Genomic DNA, 20,661 nt, shown 5'->3' with positions numbered 1-20,661 from the left:
TCCTGCTGATGTCTTGTGAAAATGGGCAGGAATATCCATAATTGGTGCACTTTATCCCATGCTGACTGATACAAGTATTTCATTCTACCAGCCGGGGTTGTTGTAGAATAAAGGATGAAGATCACAGAAAGAAAACCCAACCTCAAAATTATGTCAGTGGTAAAATTTCACCTTTTTTTTTTTTTTTTTTTTCTTTTATCTGATAAGCTGTGGCATCAATAAACTAGAGCTACAGTTGAACCCTAGCTTTGGTTGTTTGCCATGCCTTCCACATGCCTTGGGGCAAGGCTGTTTGTCAGTACAGCTAAGGGAAATGCAGGAGAACATCGCTGTACCTTGTGCTGCCTTCTGGAGGGCTCTGTACAAGTAGAGCTCTCAGTGGCAGAATGTTTCCTGTGATGTTCCTGACCTCTTTCTGCATGAATTGCTTGGGAGGCTGTGTGGCGTGCATCTTCCACCTCCCCACAGACTGTTGTTGGTGTTGGCTGCAAAAGTGGAAAGTGTGGAGATTTCAGGTTATTCTTTGGATTTTCCAGCATTAGGCCTCTGAATTGGTGAAGTAAATGCGTGTGTATATATGTGCATTATGAAATGTTAGTAACACTAAATGGCAGCATTTTGCACAAATGTATTTAGTGTGTAATATTAATATTCAATGAAGTACCTAATCTTGTCTTCGGGAAAGAAGTTTAGGGATGGGTTTCATACCATTCATTAGTGCTATGCAGTTAATAGTTAAAAATAAATTGTTATTATTTTTGTGTGCACACACATTACTTTCTATGTGAATGTTCATTTCTCTTTCCTGGGGATATAACATTGACAAGACTTGAAAGAGACTCGTATGTCGCTGTAGATTAATTCAGTCTTTGAAGGGTCTAATTCCTAGTTACTGCTTTTTGCTCATATGGATAAATTGTACAAGCAAGTGATTATGCAAAATGAGACTAACTAAAGTTTAGCTTGTCACTGCAACAGATTTTTTTTTAAATTTATTTTTATGTATTTACAACTTAGGCAAAACATTATTTTGAAAAGTATATTGCTAAAGAAAATAAAAACCCAACGGATATATTTTGCCATGATCCAGTTGTTTGCACTTCCACTTTACAAGCTTGCAGACCATGTTGGAGATTTTACATGATGGAATGTATTCTTCACTTTTAGTGAGTGAGAGGAAGAGTGGGGAAGAGCAGGCATCTAAAGTTATCCTTGCATGTTCTCTTATGTAAAGCTCTCTGCTTTGGATATAGTTTGAAGCAGATTGTGTTAGCCAAGAAGCTTAAACACAAAATGTTTTTACTTCTTAACATAGTCTGGATCTGTGCATATCAGAATGTAATAAAGCTGTATTTACAGGACTGTTTGTAAAGTAATTTGAACATATTCTGTCCAATTAATAGTTGGTGTCATTAGGGTTCTCTCCTAGTTCTGAAATCCTTCCTTAGAGGAGGCAGATAGAGCCAAGAATGCTGGATAGTTTTGCTGGTTGTAGAAGGAAAATCAAATGTAGGGAGAGGAAGAGTAATTTGAAGCATGGATGAAGTCATTGTATAAGCACTCCCAACCAAGACTAGCATCTTGGTCCCCTGTTGCTCCAGAGAGAGGTTCAATGTAAGTGTAGCAAAACTACAGAATTGCTCCCGTTGCAGAATGAATTGCCTTGCTTTTAACCATGCTGCTGGGCTTTATCAAAACCACAGACCCTCGGTGAGGACATCACCAATTAAATCTTGAAGCCTTATTTGAACCATTAGCAGATTTCTCCAGTGGGTGGGAGACAGTGTAAAGTACAGAGGTAAAGCAAAGCTTTAACAACCGTTGTATTATTTTTTCGGGGACACAGTGTTCCAGCTTGTGCCAAAAGGATGCCTTCTGGCATAATAAATTCTTGGCAGCAAAGCTGGTTTTCATCATGAAAAACTCTAATAAAGAGTGTGGAGGGGTTATTTGACTATTTTGCATAATAGCATATATTAGTCCGTGTGAGGGAGGAAGAAGAGGAGGGCCCTTCATGTAACAACAACAGTGTGTTTAATGTGGCTGCTCCAGAACACGCTGTAAAAATGCAAACATGGGAAGGCATTTGAAAGAACGACCAGTACTTATTTACTTACTTGGCTGGTGTCAGGGGTGTGCTTGGCTTACATAAACATCTTCTGACAGTCCAACATTATAGTTTTTTTTTCCCTTTAATATATGATTCATTTATATTTTGCAAAGGTGTGGGATGGTTACTTAGGCATCATATGTGAAGTGATGAATATTAGAAGTATAGCTTTCCCTTTCTTCTTCAAGACACTCCTACGCATATTGAAGTATTTGACCAGTGGTTTTAAGTTACAGATGTTTCTTTGTCATGTGCAGGGGGATGCACAGCTTTTTCTGCCCACAACTCTAAAACTATCCCAAGTCTCACACTGGGCTGAGTTGTGCGAACTCATTCTAAAGAGCTTCAAGCCTGGGAATTGCATGGGCGTCGCAAGAGGGAAAATGAATGGGAGGGAGTTCACTCAGAGTTTGAAGAAACTTCCCCTCCTGTCCTGCCTGCTGTGTGCTTGCACATGTGATGGCTTTGCACTTTCTATAGTTTTACGGTGTGAAACACAGCTGCAAGTAATCATGGGAGACACTGAAAAGCTATGGAAAATTAAGACTTTCATATCTTAAGTCCTGAGGGAGTGTTTCAGACTTAGCCCCTTCTAAACTGTTGACAAAGCCAATACCACACCTATTTAGACAAAGCCTTCCATCCCTAGGGAATATGGTGGTTGCATTTCAATGCTTACAGTAATATTGGGGAATTTGATAGTTTGTTGTTACGTGGTGCAAAATTGTTTGGGGGCAAGTGCTGCACATTAGTGCAGTTGTGCTCAGAGATGTGCAGCTGTAGCCCAGGGCTGGGACAGATGGAGGGCTGGTTTGCTTTTGTCCTTTCCAGCTCTGACGCTGTTATTTTGGTGGTGTGCTTGAGCCTAGTGGTACTCACTTCATTAATATCATTAGTGCTCAGTGCTTGCTAGAGAGATGTGTTGGAGAAGTGATAAAGCCACATACTGTTACGAGATGGGCAGTTGTTTCTCCTGTGTAAACCAGTGGTGTAGCCTCTTTGTGTGCTGGTACCAGAATATTTTATGTTTGGGGATAAGCTGCGTTGTAATCTTGTAAAGTTGCTTTGCTCCAGTACAAAGATAAACCTCCTGAAACTTTGAAGTCAGAAGGACACTGCTGAGAAAAGCTTTTTGTTGTGCTCGTTCATATGTTGCTTCGTATTGTATGGGAATCCAATTAGTAATAAAGTTACTCCTTATAGTTCGATGCATGGTAGCAAATTTTTAGGAAGCATCAAATCCCTACAGTGGTAGTGATGCAGACAGCTGTTGTACAAAGAATCATTTTAGAGGAGGGAAATGGTAGCATTTGAAATTTTAACATTTAATGAAACAAATCAAATAGATGTTCATTAATAGTATTTGGATCCCTAATTTTATAATGGTGGTTGAAAAATGCCTATATGCTAAGGTAGTTGCAATGTATTCTAGTTTACTTGTGATAATTGAAGCAGGAACATGGTAGTTTGAGAAAGAAGTTAAACATTGATTGGACCCAAGGAGATTTCCCTTTCCTGAGGTACTTTGCAAACTACAGTACATGTGAAGAATGAGGGGAATGATTGTGAGAGTATGAAAACTGCAGAGTGAAACAGAGTAGAAGTAAAAGTAGCTGTTGAGGGATTTGCCTTTATTAGCTAGCCTGCGTGAATTTCTTGGGAAAAGAGAAGTTTATCGAGCTTCTTGGGTCAGGGCCATGTCTCCTTGTGTGTTACTTTGTTCAGTCTCTAGCATTATGGGACCCTGAATGAGACTAGACTGGCTGGATTCTTAAAAATCATAAGTCTGGATCATAAAAATATATTATTACACATAAAGTGTCAATGTCACTTTTGCCTCTTGCTTTTTGCAAAGCTTTGATTGTATATTCCTGTCGTCAAAGCTGTTTCAAAAATCATAAGGGAATAGACTTAAGTAGGAAAAAATCGATGCAATAATGGCATTTCCTCTTTGAAATTTTAGGGGAGTATTTAATTCAGTGTTTATAGTCTTAAAATCTTTATAATGCTTGGACAACTTTTTGGAGAACTTCTGGGTTTGGTTCAGATATTTCCAGTTTATCTCAAGATGCCTCTCCTATTGGGGTGAACTTCTAACCCTGAATTTAAAAATCTGTCATTTTATACATTTTACTATGAAAGTGAATGCAGACTTTCTCATCCCATCCCCACTGGGGCTGTCCTAGGCCCCTAAAGTTGGATGTTGTGTTTATCAGGAGTAAGTGAATGTGTTACTTTAATTTTGCTCCACTTGAGGGATTCCTGATATTTAATGATGCTATGGATTGTTTGGCTCCTCTCCCTTCCACTGTCAAAGAGATTTCTGCTGCCATTATCAGCTGCACAAACTTTTCAGCACACTTCAGCATTTCTCATGTGCAGAGGCCACAGCTGTAGTTGAACAATGTGTTCGTTGTAATCCAATAATAAAAGTCCTAAATATAACAATAATTATAACCCCTTACATTGAGAACAATATTGATAATCAGGGATACTAATCCTTGAATTTCATAGAAATAAAGCTCGACACTGGTTGTTGCAGAGCACTGCATAACACTGTTATCCATGTTTTAAGATTTTAAATACTTTGCAAAACTAGTATGTGCTTGTGTAAAGATTTGGCTTTGCTATACAGATGGGCATAATGGAAGCAAAAAGTACACAGAGAAATATGAATGATTACATTTATCAACAGCTAAACAGAACACTGGATATTATTCTTGTAATTAACATGTCTATCTTGTCATAATAAGCACTGATTATAAGTAGTCTAACTTATTTTATTAAAATAAGCCCTATTGAACACAGCACCCAGTTTGTTCTTGTGTATTTTTAAGTCATGCTTGTAATTAGTCTACATGTATGTTTTTGGTTTCTCTGTCTCCTTCTTTAATTTTCTTTTTTCGATAAAACACTTTTAATACTTGGTCAGTGTGAAATTCTTTGTAAAGTAGAGCTCTTGATGAGCCATGTATGATCCACAGAGTCTTGACATTTCTGCAATTTTCTGATGAACAGAATTGCCATGTATTGCCAACATGGCCATACAATTAATATATCCAGGTCTCATAAAAGTTTTCAATCTCAAAAAGAGAGTGTATCTGTAGGTACAGAAATAGCAAATCCTTCAGAGTTGGATTCCTTGAGCAGGATTTAACTGCAGAATTCATAGTGACTTGAGACAGTACATCTTTGATCTCAGACTTCTGTTTTGATCCATTGCTATCACAAATACCACTCTTTGACTCCCAGGTTCTTGCCTAGTACGATGCCATCTCCTTGTTTGCTTGTGGCTTTTCCTTTGACCAACCACAGGTCCTTCTCCTGGGGAGGACCTTAATAAGAATAAGTTGAGGTCTAAAATATACTTCTATTTCAATTCCTTATTTTGTGTATCTCTTCATGAGCCTGGTGCTTCCTTATTTACCTCATGGCTGTACACAGGACCTCTGGTCTCATTGCCAGGGTCTTGATATTTGTAGGACCTTCGAGAGAGGCTGAATTTGGATTATGTTGCTGCTTCTCATGTTCACATCTTCTCTCTTTTGAGTTTTTCTTTTTACAAACTTAACACTTCTGGATGTAGTAGTATACACCCAGTGGATATAAAGTGGGTTTTTTAATTGTGTTTCTCTTTCATTATCTAAAATAATAGTTTTTAGTTAGCGGTACCTTTCAGCTAATGTTTTGACTGAACATTTGAAGGTTCCTGGTAAAAAATACATCTAAACTAAACTGCACATAGAAAACATGTAATCTTCTACTATATTCTATGAATATGCATGTTATGCTTGAAGGAATAGTTATTTGGATATTCTTGGTAATTTTTAATGTTTTTCTTTAATGCTTTTGGAATTTTCTTTTACTCTGCTATAGTCAGAGAGAGGGGGAGAAGGGAGTGAGAGACAGAATAATTCTATAAAGGACAGATATGTTTTGCAGTTAGAGGGCTCTCACCTGAAATTAAGGTAAGCAGTGCACAAAGTGATTGTCCAGCTCTTTTGCAAATACTGCTGTAATCCAGACATTCTTTTTTTCATTAATCCAATACCCATTCCTTAATCTGTCTGCAAGTAATGTGTTGGGGTTTTTTTTCCAGTTTCAAATATGTCATAATGTTTTTTCAGTCTGTACTGAAAGCTGCTTCTGGTGGTTCATTGAACATTCTTCCTACCATGCTCCTCTGGGATGGGGCATTACATTTTTGCAGCCATCCTGTTCACAGTAGGCATTTGCCATCCACTGCACTTAAAACGTTCTGTTCTTTGCACCGTCTTCTGGCACTAATAACTGTGACATCTGTTTGTCACATATGAAGCCCAGGAGGTGCTGAAGTCCCTGAAGCAGTGAGCATCCCTTACGTGAGCATCACTTCTGTGGGCAGAAGAAAATTGTCTTTGCCTCTCAGGTGGGGAAGCAGCTGCCTTGGCTCACCCCTGGTTTCTATGGTGACATTAAGACTGAGGGACATGGAGAGTTTCCAAATGCCCATCTCCCATGTGCAGATTGTGGGGGAAACTGGCCTTTCCTAGTCTTGCCTCATGCTATGGTTCTGAGGAGAAAATGTGAGTGGGGATAATTGCCTGCTGTGACCTGCTGTCAGTGTCTGTGCCCAGGAGCAGCTCTCTGGTGGAGGTGGAAGAGAGGGGGTAGTTTTCTGCTTGGTTGCCTTCCTCTTTGCCATAACTAAAGCTTGTATTTTTGTACAATTAAAATGAATAGACTAGTAGCCTATCAGCTCTGGATTAGTAAAGCCCAGATGCAAATGCATATGTCATAGCAAAATGTTTTAACTTATCAGGAGCTCAGCTGAATATTCAAGTTTGAAACATATGTAGACTGATGAACAGTTTCAAAGGTGGTCAGTCCTTAAGAATAGTTGGCTTAAATTTAATGTGTATTTAATGGTGAGCAGGGATAAAACAGCTGTAACTTTTGAGAGGTCATTTCCATCATGCTAGCTTAGGTTAAAATTTTGCAAATAGTATTTTGCAATATGAAAAGGCATTGGATAGTGCTACATATATGCATACCCAGTTTATATTAAATTCTAGCTTACTTTTCTTTTTCATGGCTTGGTAAATTCTGTGCTATAGTCCATTGCTTGAATTTGTATTTGTTAAGGTATAAAATCTGATGGACTTTAGGTACTCTTTCTGTTCAGATTTAAAGGTAAATTTGTTTGCCTTATATTTAAAGAAAAAACAAAAGCCTGTCATTTCGTTTTTTTCTTTGTTGTTGTTGTTGTTGTTGTTTTGTTTTTGTTTTTTTTTAGTTAAGCTGTGTGCCTTTCCCTCCCATGCAAAACTATTCCGTGTATTGTTTGTATGTTACTGCTTTTCAGTAAGTGCTGTGTTTACAGAACAAGGACTGGCTCAGGGAAGTTGTCAGTTTGCATCCTCACTCTGATATACCAGGGGACTAGAAATATATACTCCATTGTCAAAGTTTCAGGTATGAGAGTTAAACCTGTAATGTTCATCATCTTTTCCTTGACCCTAACTGAAAGGGTGGCTGATAAGGACAGAAAGTCTGTTATTTCCACTGTTGTTTTCCAACCTTGAAGAAAAATTCTTTTACTGCTGATTTGGGGAAGAATATTCTATCTAGTTGCCTCTGTTTTTAGAACTGTATCTTTAGAACTGTGTCTGAGCAGCTGATTTTTAATTCAGATCTAGCCATATAAAAAGCCTACTTAATATTTTTTAGTCTCTTAGAGGTGGGAGAAGAGACTGAACTGCTTGCAGAGGAGGAGCAGACTGAGATTAGAACCTCCATATTTAATGGAGAGGCTCATTTGAGTTTGAATTACCACAGATGTGCATAATGTGTTGTGGCACTGTATTACAGGGCAGTTTGTTGGTTAGCTTGTTTCAAAAGATGACCTGTTACACACATCAAAGTAAGACAATACTTCAGAATGATCGTGAAGTTATTAGTTAGGAGACTGTGAGCATGGAAGATTTCTCTGGAGGGTCCTGCTGGATCTTGCAGTCTTATTCCAGAAAATCTTGTGAGTAAAAAAATGAAATGAAACATTTCTTGATCAGTTTCTATGATGCTCTTGTAATAAAAGGAATTATGTAGAAATCTGTCTGATTTGCATCTGTGAACCATTAAAAATTGTTAATGATTTGATGAACTCTGAGTAGGCCCATGCAAGGTAGATTTCAATGACAGAGTAGGGGGAAAAAAACCCAGCTCCAGTATGTTCTACTTGCAAGAGAAACTTTTCTAGAGAAGCTTTTTTTTTTCAATGCTTAAAGCACTAAAACATGCACAGTTTGTTTTGGAGGGGCTTTTTTACTTTTTTGCTGGTTTTATGTGTTTAATCCCACAGGTGAGGTAGAGCTTGCTTTAGACTTAACAGAGTTGTTCCTTTTCTGTCAATGCACAGAATGGTCCTTTTGTGTACATAACATCTCAGGTATACACATCAGCTAACAAAGATGGGCAGTCTGTTAATATCTTAAATGCTCTTGTAGGCGAGAATCAAACGAGCCGGGTAATGAGTGTATAGTAGGATCTGGACAGCATTGCCAGACTCCGTGGTTGATAGCATGTGGGGCAGGGGAGTCCTTGACTAGTTAGCATCATTGGAGGTCTGTGTTTTTTCTGGAACTCAAGACCAGCAATCTTTCAGGGGAAAAAAAAAAGGTTATAGTATATAGTTTCCTTTAAAGAGTAGGTTTAAAAGGAAGAGGACTATCATCATACAGTTTAAGAGGACTAGTGTCATACTTAGCCTCTCTTACTACTAGAACACCTGTGTCTTTACATGTACACAAAAAATCTTGCAGTTACTTTGGGTATGGAGCAGAGTAGTTGAATATAAGACTATTACTTGTGTACTGACATCACAAAACCTGATTTGGATATACTCTGGGGCCTTAAGCATCCAGAACATAATCATGAACCTGGCTTTTGGACTGAGGCCAATTCTTGAAGCACCCAGGAGTGCTGGATACCTAACAACCTTAATCTCACCCATGGCCAGGAACAGAGAGTAGTGCATCAAGCCGAGTTATTTGCTGGAATTCCTGTGGTATGTGGGTTGGGTGACATCCTCTCATATGACGGCATCTGGAAGAAGAAGCAGAGCAGACCTTGACAGCTAGAAAAATTGCTAACTATGTTGAGGTTGGGTGGATGTTGGACTTGCAAGAACTTAGGAAAAAACAGTGCTCTTAAGAAGTTATTTTCGTTTAGCTTCCTCTCCAGGCACCTGATGTTTTTTGGTACATCTTGTCCAGTCCCAAGTTAATGGCATCATCAGCTGGGAACCCTTGTTCCCTGAAGCTCCCCACCTGATGATTTGAAGGCAGCAGCAGCTGTCTGGCTGTGTTGTGGCTCTGGGGGCAAAAGGTGTGGGAGAGGAATGCTGGCCTGTTTTGTTGGCCTTATTATTATCATCATTATCATCATCATCATCTGTGCACAGTTTTGTTTCCAAAAAGAAGAGCTCTTCTTTAATTTGGAAATAAAATGACAGAAATAAATTACTTTAAAAGGATGTTTAGGGAATAAGGAGAAGTATTTGTGGCAAGCTATTCTGAAGATGTCATCCAGTATATGGTCAAATTATTTTGTTTTTTCCTGGCTGTAGTTTTTATGAAATTGGTGAGTCAAACAATTGTCAGTAATATTCTTGTTGTCTTAAACTTTTTTCTTACCCTGTAGGAACTACATGCATCCATCTAGATTTCATCTGAATGACAAAAATACTTAGGTAGCAGGAGGAGGAAGAGTAATGCCTTTATGTAGAATTGTCTGTCAGTAACTGTTTGTTAAGTGCATCTGTCATGTCTTACTCTGGATTTGTGTTGACAGTGCCTTAACTGGTGATTCATTTTTTGATACCTGATGATGTTGATTATTTTAATGTTATTCTCGTTCAGCAGTCTATGTAACCAATGTGGGTCTTAAGTTTAGGTAAAGCAGAAGTACACTGAGCCCCTCACCCAGATCATCAATAAAGATTTTAAAAAGGACTGGCCTCAGCACTGAGCCGTGGGGAACATCACTTGTGACCAACCACCAGCTGGATGAGCTCCATTCACCACCACTCCCAGAGCCCAGTCATCCAGCCAGTTTTATACCCAGCCAAGAGTACACCCATCCAAGCCATGAGCAGCCAGTTTACCCAGGAAAATGCTGTAGGGAGGCAGTGTCAGAGGCTCTGCTGAAGTCTGTGTAGACAATACCACAGCTTTTCCCTCATTAACTAAGGGGGTCACCCTGTCACAGAAGGATTGGTAAAGCAGAACCTGCCTTTTCTAAATCCATGTTGGCTGGGCCTGATCCCCCAGTTGTCCTGTATCTGCCATGTGATTGCACTCAAGAAGAGCTGCTTCATGAACTTTCCTGGCATCGAGTTCAGACTGACAGGTCTGTGGTTACCCAGATCCTCTTTGCAGCACTTCTTGGAGATGGACATCACATTTGCTGACCTCCAGTCAGCTGGGATCTCTCCAATTAGCCAGGGCTGCTGGTATATGATGGAAAGTGGCTCAGTGAGCCCTTCCACCATCTCCCTCAGTACCCTTGGATGGATCCCATCCAGCTCCACAGACTTGTGTGTCTAAGTAGTGTAATAGGTCACTGACCGTTTCCCCTTGGATTATGGACGCTTCATTCTTCTCCCCATCCCTGTGTTCTAGCTCAGGGGGCTGGATCCCTGGAGAACAACTGGTCTTGTTACTCAAGGCTGAGGCAAAGAAGACATGAAGTACTTCAGTCGTTTCTTCATCCTTTGCCACTGTGTTTACCTCCACATCCAATAAGGGCTGAAGATTCCCTATGGCTCTCCTTTGGTTGCTAATATATTTATAGAAACACTTTCTTTTTTCTTTTATGGCACTGGCCAAATTAATTTTTAGTTGGGCTTTGGCCTTTCTGACTTTCTCCCTGCATAACCTCATGACATCCCTGTAGTCCTCCTGAGTTTCCTGCCCCTTCTGCAAAAGGTCGTAAACTCTTTTTTCCTGAGTTCCAGTGAATGCTCTGTGTTCAGCCAGGCTGGTCTTCTTCCCCAACAGCTCAATTTTCACCCTATCACAGAATCACAAAATATTCTGAGTTGGAAGGGACCCACAAAGATCATCAAGTCCAACTCTTAAGAGAATGGTCTGTACAGGGATCAACCCCCCAGCTTTGGTGTATATTAGCACCATGCTCTTACCAGCTGAGCTGATCTGAGCAGCTGCTCAGAAGGCAGAGGGCCTCTCCTGCCCTTTTAAGATTTCTTTCCTGAAGAATGGCTTGAACAACTATTTGATTAGAAAGGGCAATGAAATGAAGGCATAGCTTCAAGTGCTTGATTAACCTAGACCTTTAAGTGGCTTTGTTTTGGAGGCAGAAAAACGGGCAACAGGCTGTGGAAGGACATGGTTGAAGTCTGCTGGAACTGGGGACTTTCTCCTGTATCTTGAGGCTGGAGTGCTTCTTTTACAGCATGTTTGTGTATGGTTTAGTTTCAGTGTGTGAATTCTAGAGGTTAAAGCCCTATGAATATTGTGTTGGTGTAGCAGGGACAGAGTGTGGGTGACTCTTGCCCAAGGGCTGAGCCAGGAACAACAGGCTGGCCTGGTACTGGGGCATCCCTGCCTGCAGCATGTTCCTCATGCGAGTCTCTTTTGACGTGTGGCTACACCCTAAAAGGCACGAATGAGAACCAAAAATGCAACAAAACCAGTTTCAGAGAAGCTTTATGTTGTATACCAGGGCTCTTACAGGATAACTGGGGCTGAGCAGTCAGATCAGTCTTCCATCTTCCACATATCTTCAGATTTTTCAGACATTTTGATTAGCAAGTAAGAATGTTCTTGCATCTTTCCAGTCTAATGAGCAGATGTCTTTTCACTATTAGGGGTTTTTGAAGACATTTGTCAGAAAGGTTATATCTCTCAAGAATCAGCAAAACTAATGCATTCAGAGTTTTGTCAGTTCCTGTTGCTTGGTAGAAGTCATGTTGATCCATTGGAAGGTATTGAGACAGAAATGTTAAATGGACCACCAAATACCTGAGTCTTACTTAACCCTTTGGTACATGAGTGTACATGCTGCAGAGCTTCCCTGTACTGTCTGGCTCTCTTGGGCAAAGATTGATGGGCAAGAGATGTGTGATGGATTCTCTCACATTCTGCAGTGCTCTTTGCTCCAGGTGCAAACATGTGGTCAGCTGCATGTCATTGACTCATAATCGAACTGAAAAGGTAGAATATGGATGCCCCCCAAAGCAGGACCTCTACAACCCTGCATTCAGCTGTGTCCTGAGCAAATATGCTGCATGACCTTCTAGGATATTATTTGGTAAAATGGGCTTGTGTCTGCTTCCTGATCACTTTGTTCTGAGAAGTGCACCCAGGTCTTGAGTGGCTTTTCATGCTCATTTGCATACTGTGACTCCTTACAGGTTCTCTTTGTGGTACATTGAGCTGGATCTGCTGCTGCACTTGGGGCCCTGTTTTTGCATTTGCAGTGTTACTGCCTTTCTTATTCTTTAGTGCTCTTTACAGCTTGTTTTAGGGGCTGGCATGATCTGTGAACTTCCAGTTGACTCAGCAATATGTGAGTGACCTTGGAGTAGGAGAGACACTGTGGTGTGGTGCCACTTTCTGTTTGACTGCGTGTTCCATTGTCCCCTCTCCCCTCTCCCCCCTCCCCTCTCCCCTCTCCTTCCAGATGTGATGGAGGCATCCCTAACATACCTGTTATTAGGGGCTGCCAGACTGACATTCATAGCACAGTAAACTACAAGAATTCAGGGCTTTGTTCGGGGTTCAGGAGCAGTTGGTATCATCCACAAGTGAAAAAAACATGGCTGCCATAGCTCTCCAAATCTTATGGTTTCTGGGTAACATAAGGTTTTTTTAATGTTAATATGCTTCTCTTAAAGATAGGACAAGAATCCTCTGCTGGCTTAATTTTTGGCCAGTTTTGGTTCCTGTGGCAGTACCATGTTGCTAACTTTTTTCTTCCCTTCTTCTGTCCTTTCGTTTCAGGTCTTGATGATTGCCTGCAGCAATATATAAAGAACTTTGAGAGAGAGAAGATTAGTGGGGACCAGCTACTGCGAATTACTCACCAGGAACTGGAAGATCTTGGGGTCACACGGATTGGCCATCAGGAGCTTATCTTGGAAGCAGTAGACTTGCTCTGCGCACTGGTAAGCTTCTTGGGGCAAAGTGGGGAGGGGTGAACAGTGTTTGCATATTCGCACTTTCTGTGCTCAAATTGCTAGTCCTAAAGGCTATCTAAGCAGCTCAAGAAACTCCTGATTTATAATGTATGAGTAGTTTAGCATTTTAAACCAGGGGCAAGATAAAGGGAAAAGTCTATTGATAGAATGATGCTTGTTAAATAAACTGGTATCAGAGATTTAGGGCTTGCATATCTGTCTTTATAGAATAAAAGTTTGTCTGAAATCACAATGAAGCTAGACTGGGTTTGGTTTGGAATGTAAAATAGTTATATATGTGAATGGAATAATGGAGTATTGGTTGCCCTTTACGAACAAAATGTTCTGATATTAACCATGGCATTCTTCACTGATCCTTTCATGCAAATTGTTTTAGATGATTTCTTGAGCCTGATGAAACATAGCTGCTTGTGTTTCACAGTAGAAAGGATTAAATACTGAAATCATGATCTTATATGAAAATAATATATAAATTTTTGATGGAGCATATGGAAGGATTTTGGTAATGGTCTTTTCAGTCAGGTCATGTCGTGCATAACTAGGATTATCTGCTCAGTGAGGGGTGTGGTCCTGACTTCACCCTTCTTAGGAACTTCTAGCGTGTCTGTAAAGATTAGTGATAGATTGGGCACACTGCATTCTCCACTGTAGAAAGGATTGTGAATAGCTCTGTTAAGATGTACTTCACTGCCTAAGGTGGCGTTTTGTGGGTTTTTAGTACATGCTATTTTTCAAGCCTCAGAAAGAGCTTTTAAGAAAGCTGGATCCTGGGAGAGGCAATCGAAGATGGTAGGCTGAAAGGCCCTTCAGAAGGGCTTGTTGGTTCTCTATATGCAGCAGCTTTTCTGAATACCCTCTTGTTGCATTTTTGGGGTGATGTGAAGTGTAATGAAAAGGAGAGAGTGAAAAAAATGAAACATACCCCCCAAAAAAAGTTTAAAAAGGGAGAAGGGCTTTTTCATACAGGAAAACATTTGATTTTAAACACAGGTTATCTTTTGTAGAATACTGTTTCTGATAACATTGCGATGTGACTCAGTGCAATAAGTTAACTCATCAATTTGTTTTTTAAATAAGGAAGTTGCAGGCTTAAAAAAATGCTACTGATATAGAAAGGAACATAAAGAGAGTTATTCACAAAGTACTTTTCTTATCAGACAGTGCAAAAGAAAACAAGAAAGTAAATGCTTCAGTTAACTGGGAAAGATAAAGTCTAAGTTAGGGTGAACACCAATGACCATTTTTCCCAATCACACAGAGAAACAGATTGTGGCTCTTTGAAAAATAAAGTACTTTTACAGAAAAAAACCCCTTGTTTATTAGCTGAAATTTCTTTTTTCCTTGGTATGTAATTACAGATATTATCTTCAGACAAACAAACACAACTTGTCATTGTAGCTTCTTTATCTTAGGCAAAAGTATATGGAACTAAGTTGAATATAAAATAAGGAATTTGTAGCAAAGGCTAACACTGCATCTTAAATGCATGCAGCAAATCTCTCCCTTCCTTGTCTTTGTTGCACATACAGTGTTGTGTGCTTTTCTAAGTTTGTTGTAAAGAAAATTGCTAAAACACATAGCTAAAACACAATAGCATGAGTTCAGATTGCAGCTTCTAATTTAAGATGAGGTTTTTGCAGTCTCACAGTTGGCTCCTGATGGTTCCTCAGGGATACGAAATGTTATTGCTGTATTGATTTTAGTGGACTTAATTTGAATTTATTGTTCACCAATCAGATAAACCTCTTAGAAAATTTAATTCAGAGGCAATCCTTTTGGCTATACTGGTCCTATACTTACAGGCTTTTTTTATTGTGAGTGTCTATCCTGGGTAGGGCTTGCCTTTTCTTCTGATTTGACTCTAATATTAGCTGTTTAAGAGAGCATTAAGCCTATGACTCTCCAATGTAGGATAACTGCTAATTCAGATAGTCACTATGCAAGGTTTTCTTTTTTAATGATCTGATTTTTTTTTTTTCTGTTTCACTGGACCTTGACAGAGGTTCCATGATAGAACTTAGCATGAGTTACAAATACATGATCCAAATGAGTTAACATCTGTTTGGATGCTGGAGATGATGGGTGGCAAGATGAGCTATGAATAGTAAAGTTAATTATGCCTTGCAATCTTAACCCCTGATTGATTTAAAAGTAATTATTAAAAAACCAAAAGGATTGTTGCTTCTGCTTCTCCCCTTTTTGTCTCTGAGTTAGTGAGTGACCACCTAAACAGGTTTTGGCATTGAGGAGAAATGAGGGGACAGAACCCCTTCCACTGTTCATCTCTGTTCCTGCTCTACAGAGGAGAGTTTTCCAACACAAAGTTGCTGTCACTTAGGAAAGCTTCTGCAATGTTGATTGCTGATGTGCTTTATTCCTGCTCCTTTCCCCCCCTCTCCCCCCGTATTTTTTGGGGGTAAACTTCTGCTTGCAGTTTCTGCTCTGGCAGCTGTTGATATGGCAAATGGCAAACCAGCTGCTTGTGTTGCATGCCTATGGTTCATGGGGCTACATTTTCGTACTGGGCGAAAGTGGAGAGCCTGAACAAGGATATCTGGCGGGTGTGAAGAGAGCAAGGCACCCCAAGTGGGGGCTCTTTGAGCTGTGCTAAACACCCAAACTGCCACAGTAATAGCTGGAAGCCAATTATGATTGGTAACACTGTTTAAAGGATGTTCTTTATGGGTTTTTGACAGAAGGTGGGTGGGTGGCTGGCTATGGTCTCTCACATTATTCGCCTCCTGTCATAAGCGCTTGCAACAAATGGATCCTCCAGTGTTCGTGAGCTGATCAGAGGACAAATGGTGGCCTGTGCTATCCATCTTCAGTAGAGTCTCTCTTAGCTGCCAGCCTGCCATACTGTGCTCTTGACAGCAGAGCAAGCATTCAGGGGGGGAGATGCACAGGTTTTCTTTTCCTGTGGTGCTTCAGAGAAGGAGGAACAAAATTTTTGCCCAGCTGCTACTGCTGTTACAGGTCACAGTTGCTGTTAGTGGTGGGGGTGTACATCCTGCATACCATCATTGGAACTGAATGTGCTCTGGGAGAGGGCAGGCAACCTAACTAACATGGTTTGTCTCTTCCCTCTCTCCTTCAGACTGTGAAGGTGGGAGCATGTTCAATAGATTATCAGGCCTCGGTGCAGCTTTGTTTTATAAAATCCATATGTCAGAAAGGGCAAGATAAATGAAATGTTCTCTGTGCTTAAAAGAAAGGAGTAGTGAGGTCTGTGGTGGTGTTTTGTTGCAGCTAAGAGTTTGTTGCATGTTTTTCAAGGTCAGAAACCTTGATGAGAAAACCATGATGGATATATGCTGGCAGACTTACTTTATTTCCAGCAAGACAAGTCTCTTGTTCTTCTCTTTCTGTTTAAATTGGGACATGCAATCACACTGGTGGTGTCAACAGGTAGATTTTTGCTTGATGTGGAAGGACATTTTTATTCACACTAACAAAATCACCCAAAGTAATTGATATCTCAAAACTGGTTGAAAATGGTAAACTAAGGAACATGTCCAGCTCTAGAGATACAGAAGAAACTACTGAGTGCCATATTTCTCCACTATTCCCAGGTAATAAAACATACAGTTATTCATCAGTTCTAACAATTGCCATTCAGAGCTTAGCCTCAACATGATCCTTTTCAGTATGTTTCTGAGGGTGAAGCTAGTCTAACACTGCTGTACATTTAATCATTAAACAAACAACAGTGTAGCAGACCTTCATCCACACATGAAATGTGATGAGCCTTGTTTCTTTGGTGGTTGCTTTAAAAACTGAATGTGAATGAACAATGCCAACAGAAAGTAAAATGAGAAGAAAAGGAGATGATGCTTACAAGAAGAGAAATGCATAATAAAGAACAAATTGCTTAGATAATGCCATCAGATCACTGTATCAGTCATCAGGTTTGGAGTGCATCTGGAGGTCTTGTAGCTCCTGCTATGCATAACTGTCCTGAAGAAAGCAAAGAAATGCACATAATTCTTTTTCCATCATCTGTTTGTCAGGGGATGGTATTTCATTTACCAAAACGGGGTTTGACCATATTTTGCTGAATGTCCACAGACTGTAAATTTTATGTCTACTTGGTATCATTTTTTTCCTAGAAAACACTATATACTGCCTGGAGAATACAAAGACTGAAGACTGCACAGCCAAACATGGCTTCTTCCATCTTTAAGAAAATAATCGAGTTTACCACAATGCCTTGATAAATGCAGTGCCACATGGAGATTCTATTTTTTTTAGTTTTGCTTTACTTCTCCTAAGTATTATGTTCATTTTGTTTACATGAAGATTAAATTAGTTTAATTTGATCTTGCAAATATTTTTTACATAGAGATCTTAAAGTAGGAGATATGTTGTTATAAGAATATTTGAAAAGCTTCACAAATAATTTGTGAATGCTTTTAGGTTTATCTTTAACAAAGAACTTTATAATGTCCCTGTGAATTTGCAAAATAATTTGTCAGGGAATCTTCATTTATGTTGAATAGAATTTGGTTAAAAAAGAAAACAAAACAGTTTTTGCTTTATAGAGCATACTGGTCTCAGTACGAGTTTTCATGCTAGTTAGTTAAATCTGCTATGGCTGCACAGGAATTTATTGCACACTATATTTGAATTAGTAAAGATAGAAGATTGCAGCCAATGAAGCAGCATTATTATTTGGCCGAGAAAACATTGGTGTGCACTAACAGCATGAAATTACTTATCATTTACCACTAACACAAAACATTTATATGCAAATGAATGTAAAAAATAGACCTACTTTACCCATGAATGATTTGATGCCTCTTAAGAATTATGCCTTTTATTTTAATTTCATCTTCCTGCCATTTCTCACACAGACATACTTTCCTTTGCACTTATCACTAGTCAGATCTTAAAACTGTTTTGTCAGTAACAGTGAATATTAGACTTAATCATCATAGTGCTAAATGAGGAAGGCTTCATTTCTGAATGGAGATTTGTATGTACTGAAGGTGGAATTTACTGTTAATATTCTGAATGCTCATAGCAGAAAAATTACTTACCCTTTTCACTATTGCCCTTTGCAAGTTAAAGTTGTGCTTATATATCATACATCAAATGCCTTCCTGTGCTCAGCCTGAGCTAACCTGACTGCAGTGTAGGAAATCCTGAAGTCCATCACCAGATCAATAAAGCTAAGGAGCTAAAGGGTTTCTGGTAGCTCATATAGATCACATTGAAAATGCGTTAGCAAATCTTTTACACAGAGCTGCAGTAAACCCTGTGGTGTGCCAAAGGCAGTAAATATGTCTGTATGCAAAGGGTGAGCATCCTTCTTCCCACAAGAATCAGTTTTGGATCCTAGATATGTTTTTAGTTCTGGGGTGGTTTTCTTTTCTTTCTTTCGTTGTTTTGTTTTTTTTTTCCTTTGGACTATTTAGAGGTTTGGGCAAGTATGAAATACATACACTGGTTCATAGAGTCATAGCATGGTTCAGGTTGGGAGGGACATTTATAAAGATGTAAACCCCTAGTTAAAAGCAGACTGGATAAAAAGAGCTGTTACAGTTTAAAACGTTTTTAAAAGGTAGTGTGTTCTCAACAATACTTACTTCCTTTTTCAGAAAATTATTTTAAACTGCTAATTGGCTTTTTAAGACTTTTGGAAATGCATGTAACTGAATATGGAACTGGTAGTTTGAATTATGAAGAAATAAGAGCACTTGGCTGGCTGGGGACAAAATTACATGAGAAAGTAGAAAAAGAAAAAAGTAATGAGCACTTGGTCTTGCAGAGTCTGTTGTTTGAACAAGAATAGTTTATTGTTGATTGAAAGAAGAATAGTTTATATAATTGCTCTATTAGTGCTGCAAAGCATGGCCAGGGCTTGGCTTTTTCTTGATTGTGGTGTAGAAAAAAAAGGGCATTTTTCAAAAAAGGAGATAATGATGGTGACTGTGAATCTTTCCTGGGTTCTGCAAGGCTATAAATATCATACACCTGAGTTTTTTTCTGACTGTAAACATTTAGGACAAATATTTATACTCTTTGAAACCATTTGCCTTTTAATCAGTGTATGTTTAATAATTGCAGTAAATGTTAAGTGCCATTTGAGCTATCTGGGGTTTCTGTCCTTATCTGCTTATTCTGTGTTTATGAAACAGATGTGTTAGGATCATGTGTTGTGCACTTCTACATTACCCCATATGTCAGTGCTATTTGAAGGAGAGATAACCTTAGTGCTGTCATTTCGAGATGCTGGAGGAAGGGCCGTTAGAAATATATGTTGTAGGCAGATCTGATGAGGTATAACGTTACATAAGGCACCTTCCGTATGACAAGCTGTGATATCAGTTGCTCGCAGCTTTGGGCTGGTAAGCTATCTGCCTCATACTTTGTGGGATGTGTTCAGCCAAATGTTTTGGAGAATGAGGTTCAGATGCATTTTGTTCATTTTCAAAATCAACTTCGGAGGCGAAGGTTAGAACTTTTCTTGGTGAATTTTTATCCACCACAAATTTGCAGGTGTGGTTTTGAAATTGCTGCCGTGTGCTGTGGTATTCATGTGATGCTGTTTGGATTATTCATTTAAAATCTTCCTCAGGCTTCTCAAGAAATGAGGACCCTGTGAACTTTACTGTTTCCAGGTTGCTTGTTTAAAAGCAAATAAATAACACATACAGAAAGGATACTCAAGAATTAAGTGTGGAAGATGAAAGCACTGAAAGATAGTGAGGAGAAGAATTAAACTCACTTGAGGTGATTTTAAGTCCATTTCTTAGCAGCCATATGCTGTTCTTGCCTAAAACTCCTGTGTTCATCCTGTGAATAAGTGGAAAATGACTTTTTATTGCATTAGAGAGAAAACTTATTATTTCATCCTTGTGATAGTTATCTTTATTACTGAAAGATATCAGATGTAATTGAGAAGTTTCACTTCTTTACAGATAATTTATTACTCAGTACAGCTATCTCGACTATAAAATTTGTCGTTCCAAAAGGTTGCCATTTTCTTCTTTCTTTAAATTACATTGTTTGTGTGTGTTACAAAAAATATTTACCAAATTAAAAAAAACCCTTTACGTTCTTCAGTTTATACAATCCTGGTTGCCTTCTGCAGAGGAGCAGCAGAAATTAATTGATGTAAGCGCTGCTATCTGCTCTGCTGTCTGGTGAAGATACTACTTTTATTTTCTTCTTGCCCTCAAGCACCAGTGTTACAGCAGCATCTTCAGTTCCCATCTTGTGTCTCTTCAGTAGATGTTAGCGCTGGTCACTGCATGCCTTTTGCTCCACATGGTTTCCAGCAGTATGGTTTTCATGCCTTTTGTTCCACAAGGTTTTCAGCTTTCTGGGCTGAAGAGAAGACACAGTG

At 39.3% G+C, this 20,661-nt stretch overlaps 1 protein-coding gene across 11 annotated transcripts in view; it reads left to right on the top strand.

Moving 5' to 3' along the window:
- The window catches only part of CNKSR2 (connector enhancer of kinase suppressor of Ras 2), a 207,474-nt gene that overhangs the window by 23,360 nt on the left and 163,453 nt on the right, over positions 1-20,661 (top strand). For all 11 annotated transcript variants that reach the window (XM_069000455.1, XM_069000273.1, XM_069000076.1 and 8 more), the window contains exon 2: positions 13,114-13,277. In XM_069000455.1, the coding sequence (XP_068856556.1) occupies positions 13,114-13,277 (164 nt within the window). The remainder of the gene's footprint in view (positions 1-13,113; positions 13,278-20,661) is intronic.

This window comes from Aphelocoma coerulescens, chromosome 1 (genome assembly GCF_041296385.1).
Source record: "Aphelocoma coerulescens isolate FSJ_1873_10779 chromosome 1, UR_Acoe_1.0, whole genome shotgun sequence".
NCBI lineage: Eukaryota > Metazoa > Chordata > Aves > Passeriformes > Corvidae > Aphelocoma > Aphelocoma coerulescens.
Note: the sequence above shows the minus strand (reverse complement) of the source record. Positions and strands in the feature narration are given on the sequence as shown.